This window comes from Neocloeon triangulifer, unplaced genomic scaffold (assembly GCF_031216515.1).
Source record: "Neocloeon triangulifer isolate White Clay Creek 2 clone unplaced genomic scaffold, ASM3121651v1 ptg000004l, whole genome shotgun sequence".
In the NCBI taxonomy this organism is placed as follows: domain Eukaryota; kingdom Metazoa; phylum Arthropoda; class Insecta; order Ephemeroptera; family Baetidae; genus Neocloeon; species Neocloeon triangulifer.
The window spans coordinates 5,302,052-5,309,540 of NW_026775547.1; the positions used below are offsets into that span (position 1 = coordinate 5,302,052).

A 7,489-nucleotide genomic window follows, 5' to 3' on the forward strand; every position below is an offset into this window, starting at 1 on the left:
TGAAAAATAAAATTATTTTTATGTGTTAAATATAAGCAATGATAATTTCAAAGCATACAAAAATAAACGAAAATATTAAATTTAAAATCTATTAAAGTTACATTTTGACTTTTTTGCTGCATTTTTCTCCCAAAGTTATTTTTTATATTAAATTTTTAGTCGCATTATTTTTGTAGCGTCCAATCTTGGCTTATTAATATGCGGTGGACATTTATGAAACCGCACTTGACTACGTCCGGCCTAATTGATTTTGACTCAAGTGGCCCATGCCGTGTGCCGGCTGATGAGAAGCTTTTGACTTGAGAGTGCCGATCAAGCGGCCCCTGCATAAGTGACGGTCGAGTGTTCCGCAAAGCATCGGTGCTGCGCCGGTGGCCTACATTACATTAGCCTGTTTGGCGGATAAGTGATTGGGGATTGGGCGGTGAGAGATAGAGACGCACCAAATGATACACCTTACGAAAGCCTCGACGTTGATGTATCATGACGGATGATTGTGACGCCAATCTACTGGTCTTACCTGTGAGTAATTGATTGCTTTGACGCAGTAGCTCCTTTGGTGATCAGAGACTTGATATAAGCCGAAGGCTGATGGAAAATGCATCTGAAGTTGCTCGATTAATTACTTTTTAATACAAACATAATCAAGAAATTAAGTGGGTAAAAATTTTGTTTACATCGTTAGGCGGAAAGAGATTATCAATTGCTAAAATATATGATCAAATTTCTCAAAATAATATGTAGCAACTTGTTTGAAAAAAATTTAGAATGGAACAAGGAATGCTCTTTTCTTGTAAAATCATCTGCCGAGAGATAAAACCTCCAATTATTTGCCTGTTTTTAATAAAAATTCCATAGTTTTCAGGAGCCGACGAAATTGTGAATTGTTGACGTGAGTTTTTGTAATTTTGTGAGCAAAGAAATTTAGTGTTGAATAATTTCATATACATTTTCAGCTTAATTTTTCAAAGAGAATTTTAACTTGGAATCCTGAAATTGAGCAAGAACACCAATGTTTTGATATATTTATTCATTATATTGTAATTGACAAGAATATTAAAAGTAAATTGACCAATCCTAAGCCTAGAAAAAACAAAAGTGAGGCGGAAATTGAATTTAAATCAATACAAATTTTATCATTTTTCTTGTTATAAATATATTGGCGTTTTTAACAAGCAGAGCAAACAAAACTCCAGTGACATTATTAGTTTGCGCTTATCAGCGTAGAACGCGTGAATCCGCTTATAAAATTATAAATCGTCCATGGTTGAAGTTTGTGTTTTGTGGGTACAGCATTTTAATTAATCCACCGTGCAAAGCGCATACGTGTGTGTCGGATTTGCTTTGATACAATTCGAGTGGCAAAAACACTCATCGCGGCATTCAAACAAAAAGAATTGAAATTAAAGTTGAAACCCAGGGCCATTTTGCACTAAATGAGATTCCTGAAAATTGTTCGCAAATAAGCTTCACCTCCTTTGCTGTTGGCGAAGTTGTTAAAATGAGTTTCCAGAATTTCTAGCAAAGAAAATTCTTGCGTAACATGGCTTGAGGCCCATCTTCTTTAATTTCAGCACTGAATGCCAGCGAAGCATAAGTTTGTCATAATAACCCAGCCGACCGGAGCTATGCGAATAGGCCGCGTTTCAAAGGGCGCGTTTCTGCTGCTGTCTGACTGTCTATATTGCAAGGCAAATATTCACCGCCTTTCTCGACGACTTGGGATGGTGCACGGCCTAGGAAAATAGTTTATCTTTCACAAAGGGGATTCTCCGTGCCGCGTATTTAAATTTTTAGAAATACACACACAGAGATGCGAGGGCGGCGAAAGGGTGTGTATTTCCAGCCCAGCCGAAACAAAAGTGGAAAAGGCGGCGCCGAGAGATACCCCTGCTTTTCTCGCTCGCCAGTGCATTAAACACGCGCCTGCTTTCGCTCGCTCTTTTTCCGCTGATGTATTTTGCGAGAAGGGCGTGTTTGAACTAGTAGCCTAGCGAACTTCCAAGTGAAAAATCATAAAATGCTGAAGGTGCGTTTTTATCAAGAGGAGGTAACGAGCACGGCCCTCCTGTCTCCCCGGCTCCGTTTTTGCCTCCGTGCTTTCTCTACTTGTGCCTCTTCTTCAATTTCTCTCCCAATCTCCCAATGGACTGCTTTACACATAAAATGCCGACGGAGGTGAAAAATGGATTTATTTAAGGAGAGATAATTCTAGATTTTATTTTGTTGTATTTTTGTTTCTGAAAATATTGATGAGTCACGTAAATTTCATCTTTAGTATGAGTTTGCATTTTATTTCCAGCATCCTGCAAAGAACACTCAATTGCATAGATTACATTTCTTGAATTTAATTGCTGGGAGTTTTTTTTATGAAGAAATGAATACATCAAGCATTCATCATAAACTCCAGAAATCTTATTTCCAAGCAAATACGAACACTCACAGCACAGCAGAGTCAAGATAATAATAACTTGAGGAAAATGTCTCCATTTCTAAAAATGCATGCAATTTTTTTCTTCTTGAGTTGTCAGAGATAAAATTTTCATCTCAGATGGTAGTATTTTAATTGTGTTGACTATTTGCGACGAGTGGGCTTCTCGACGTCTTGCCAAGGTTATTTTTGCCTCACGGACGTTCCAGCATATTTCCTGCCTCCATGTTTATTTTCATATCTGCCTATTGCTGGTTAAGGTTGATAGATATATCTTAGCCAGTTAATTCGATTCAGAATTTTCACTTTATTCAATCAAATCACAAACTTAAGTGCTCATCGATTTAGCAAATGCATTAGAGCTGATACAAAATTTGTAGAAATCTTCGATTTGATCTAAATATTTGTCATATTTCTACACACACTAAAACATAAATTCGGAATTTCACCTTCTAACTAAATACTGAAATTTGAAGAGTATTTTTAAGTTCTGAAGAACTCACATTTTCGTCGCATATTGTATGCAGATGTCAAATAATTTTATTTTAGTCAAAATAAGATTTTCTATTGTTTTCAAAGTAAGCTTTCCTCTCAAGTGAGTAATGCATTTGTATTATTTTTGTTTACTTTGCACAATGTTCTTATCTGGTGCAATGATTCTTGTTTTGAAGGGCTAAATTAGAATTATTAAATAATTTCACTGATATTTTCTGTACTTGGAAATTAAGTAGCAGATCACAAATAATTAAACACAAATCTAAATAACTTAAAATAATAACCATATAAATATAATGTTTGAAACTGGCTCGGTGTAAATTAGTTGTATGGAGTATGTTTGTATCTCTCAAACGGAATTGGACCACTTTTCAATTAAGTAGTTGGAACTTTAGATACCTTAACTTTCGATTAGAATTTGAAAAGCTTCTGAGACTGTGTGATGCTGACCTCCTTGATTTTCTTCAAGGCTTCATCCTTGTTCAGCCTGTAGGCGGACATCACAATGCGAGCAATCAACTCGGGAATCAACACCTTCATTGTGTAATTCACATTCTGAAAAAGAAAGATTGTCACTAAATGGAAAGAGCGATTTAAGTTACGACAAACCATATTTTCAGCAGCCTTGTTCTTGTGGAATGTCGCAGAGACAAGATCAGTGAGACGGTTCAGGTTTTCAAAACTAAAGAGCAGCCCACCATCGGCATACTGCATGGTAGAACCATTGTCACATGATTGATGGAATTCCTAAAATTTTGATTTTTATTAAAATAATGATATTACGAGAATAAACATTTTTACTTCACGGAGCAAACTGCGGATTTCTCCATTGTGAACAGCCTGCAGATACTCTAGATGAGCTTTGAACAACCTTTCCACCACTTTGGAATGAAGTGCTCCGGTATCACTAAAATAAATAGAAACAAAATTAGTAAAATATTTATTTATTTAATAATTTTTTCCCAAATATCACGTCATTCTTGAAATAAATTAGGGACTTGAGTAGAATTAATAACAGCAATAATAATTTAATTTATGCTATGTTAAAAGTTTAGATTAATAATAAATAAGCAAAAACAGTTCCGTGGTTCAGAATAAACTCCTAATGAGTTATGAGCACATGACAAGGCCAGGTGGTAAAAATCAGAATTTTTATTACTTTCCTTTAATTTACAAAGTGTTTAAAATAATTTATTTCGCCCAAGTAATTATTTTTCATTTAACTTACCCTTTTGCCAAAACAGACTTGAATTTTTCGCAGTCCTTGAAAAATTCAAGAGAATCTGAAATAATGAATACCTTTGTTAATATTTCCTACAAGAGATTTCTTTATTGAAGATTTACCTGGATCTGGGAATCTCTTGTGTATTTCCTCCACTTCCTCTTTACAGGTCCTCCTGACAGGTGTGCACTGCTTGACGGGAGACGACTGGGCCAACTTGACATATGCTGAATAATCAGTCTGTGAATCATTTTCAGATTGCGAATCCCATTCGCTTTTCGAGGTAGATGCACGAGGAGTGAGTGGCAAAGGAGAATCCCAAATGTAGGAATCAATAAATTTTGGCTCCTCCTTTTTCTTCCTCTTTTCTCGTTTTTCCCTTTTGACCTTTTCCTCCACAGGCGAGCATTCACTAGGCATCACATCAAAAATGGAATTTTCCTCCCTTTCCGGGGTCTTTTTCTTCTTCTTCACAGGAGAGCACTCACTCGGCATAGCATCATCAAAAAGATCCTCATCCGAATAAGAGGAGTTCCTCTTTTGGATTATCAAAGTCAAAGCATCTTCATCTTCCTGAGACAGGTAGCCGGTCGACTTGCTGGTTGACGGACTGGAGAAGTAGTTGGTCATCTTGGTTTGAGATTTGTCTTCTTTCGAAGACTTGGTCCTCTTCTTCTTCAAAATGTTCGTCTTTGAACTCTTCTTGTCCTCAGTTTCAGTCTTTTCTCTCTTCTTGCTTTCGTCACTGTCCTTCTCTTTCTTAGGCTGTTTCTTTGGTTCGTCTTTGCCTTTGCGCTTCTCCTCTTGTGAAGAATGATCAGTGCTATCTTTCTTGACCCTCGCTGGCGGCAAACTGAGAGAAATTGAGGTTGTGATGATTGAGTCCTCGTTGTCAGCACAGAGATCGATCCTCTGAGGAGACATGGCTCCCTCGTTTTGGTTTTGGAGCTGCTGCAGAGGACGTTTTGTGGTAGGGGTTTTTGGACAGATTAGCTTCGGCTTCCTGATGTTCTCAGATTCCTTAATTAGGAAAATAAATTATGTTTTAATCAAGGAAAAACAAATTAGAGTGAAATTAGAAAATTTTTAATGGTTACAATTAAGAGATTTGTTTTGAATTATTTTGTGATTAGATACATTTTTATCATTATATCCACAATAAAAAGAATTAATTTTTTTTTAGAACAATATCTATAATTTTGTGGTACAAGTTCTTGACCGAGGGTGACCGAGGGTTGATTCATGGTGAATTTAATTTAAAATTTGGCTTTTCTTTGATGGGTTTTTCTGAGTTTTTTCTTAAATCATAAAAAAAAAACCAAAAACCCACGGAAGATAAGCCCAAGTTTAAATTAAAATCACCACAAGTTTTCAGAAGTTTTATCAATCTAAATAATACAAAGAGCCCATCAAAAAATGGCTATACTGTTAAAAAAATGAATGCATTGTTGAATAAATTCAAAACAACAATTTACTTTAATAAAGATGGGAAAGATCAGAAGATGAATTGTCATGAGGGACTATATTTTATTATTTTCGTGTCACTTACGTTGAAACCTTGCAGTCTGTCAAGGGCCTCTTTGAGCTTTAGTCGATCACCTTTGAAGGTAACCTCAGCTTTGATGTTAATGTTGGAGATGGGTTCTGGAAATTTCAAAAATAAATTGACTGATAACAATGCATTTTTGGTTTAAAAATTAGTCCAATCAAATTAGGAATTGGAATTTTTTAACTAAAATAATGAATTAAAATTTCCTTATTCATACAGTCAAAATGAAGTCTCCGCACAAATGTTGGTTGCAATTTTAGATTATGTATTGAAAATTTCAACTACCATTACAATGACCTTCAAAAAGAAACCTAATAATTTTTTTCAAGTGATATTTTCATTTCATTATTTAAGTTTTTGAAGAAAATGTTTTAAGAAATGCAAGAAAAAATGCTCCTGATTTTCATTAAAACAAATCAATATAATTTTATATTGATTTAAAAATCTTTAAAAAACCAAATCTGTGAAAATAATAAACAAACCATCTTCATCAAAGTGAACATCCAGAGCATCTCTCAAACTGTTGTCCAAGTCAGGTACGTAAGTAAGCCTTGAAACAAAATTAAAATGTCAGTATAATAATTACATTACTGCTGAAATTAGGGCAACTAACTTGACAGAGAAATATGGTGATTCTTCAGTCTTGGCCAGTTTGCTCAGGGTTTTGGTTTCGTACGACCTTTTCCCAGACAAACGTAGAGTGGCTTTCCTGATGACGTTTTCCAACTCGGGCCACATGCAGTCGGCCATCCAGTAAAAGTAAACCTGGCCTGTGTTTATATCCATGGGCATGAAATTCAATATCGTGATGAAATTGTCTCCTTCAATCTGCAAAAAAAATATTTGTTATATAATATTAGGGGTTAGGAAAAATCACGAAAATGAAAGGCCGCCGAAAAAAAATCGCACGTGTAGAGCTGGAGCAACATAAAATCGTTAATTTACCTCCAAAAGACGCAATTCGCGCCTAATTCCTCCTTTGGTCATCATCTTGAGATCTGAAATTGGCGGTGTGTCGTCGTATGCCGCAAAGATGCGGTCGAAATTCCCAATTAATCTAGACGATGTCAATCTCGTGTGAGCATTTTCTCAACCATGTGGGCACAAGATGTCCTCAAGACGCGTCGATACTTGTTGTTTTCTGTTTAGGCTGCAGGTTGAGATGTCACTCGACGTTTTTCCGAACCTTTTGCAAGCTTTTCTTTCCTTTTTCCTTCCCAAACTCGTGGTCAGATGTCAGATCGTGATTTTTTCTGGTTGTTTTGAGCAATTTGAGCCTAGTTTCGGTGGCTCCAGTGTAGAGGGCATACATGCTTGTTTGAAATTTAGCGCGAAAAACACGTGGCTTCATTTTACGTGGGATCACATTTACATATATTATATAATATTCTTGCTAATTGTGAGAGCGTTGCCAGGCTATAAGGGCAATCGGGCCAGAATTCGGAAGGGCCCATTTCAACCCTGGGCTTAAAAGTTCCAGAAAATCCAGAGCCTGGGCCTGATGAGCCCCCGACCTGAGCCTCCACCTAGAAATTTGAAATTTTTACCGCAAAGTTCACTTTAAGCCATTACAGAACTTTTACTTTTACAATAAAAACTTACTGCCGTATATTTAATTTAAAATTGTCTTTATTATTTATAAATTATAATTGAACTGAAAAGTTAGCTTAATTATATCTTACTGAAATTTTTTTAAGTTCTTGTTATTTAAATACACCAATTTATGTGTCAAGAATTTTTCCCAGATTGATTCAAGTGATTTAAATCAGGGACTGACAATAAAACGAAGTAA

At 35.8% G+C, this 7,489-nt stretch overlaps 1 protein-coding gene across 1 annotated transcript; it reads right to left on the reverse strand.

Annotated features, from left to right (window-relative positions):
• Positions 1–2,713: 2,713 nt before the first annotated feature.
• LOC132193343 (uncharacterized) lies at positions 2,714–6,963 on the reverse strand. The gene is made up of 9 exons (XM_059613954.1): positions 6,643–6,963; positions 6,311–6,525; positions 6,180–6,247; positions 5,698–5,792; positions 4,271–5,168; positions 4,155–4,209; positions 3,728–3,833; positions 3,536–3,673; positions 2,714–3,481 (listed from the first exon to the last, which is right to left on the reverse strand). The coding sequence occupies exons 1-9, from the start codon at positions 6,685–6,687 to the stop codon at positions 3,338–3,340; spliced, it is 1,764 nt and encodes a 587-aa protein (XP_059469937.1). The 5' UTR covers positions 6,688–6,963; the 3' UTR covers positions 2,714–3,337.
• Between the last annotated feature and the right edge of the window lie 526 nt (positions 6,964–7,489).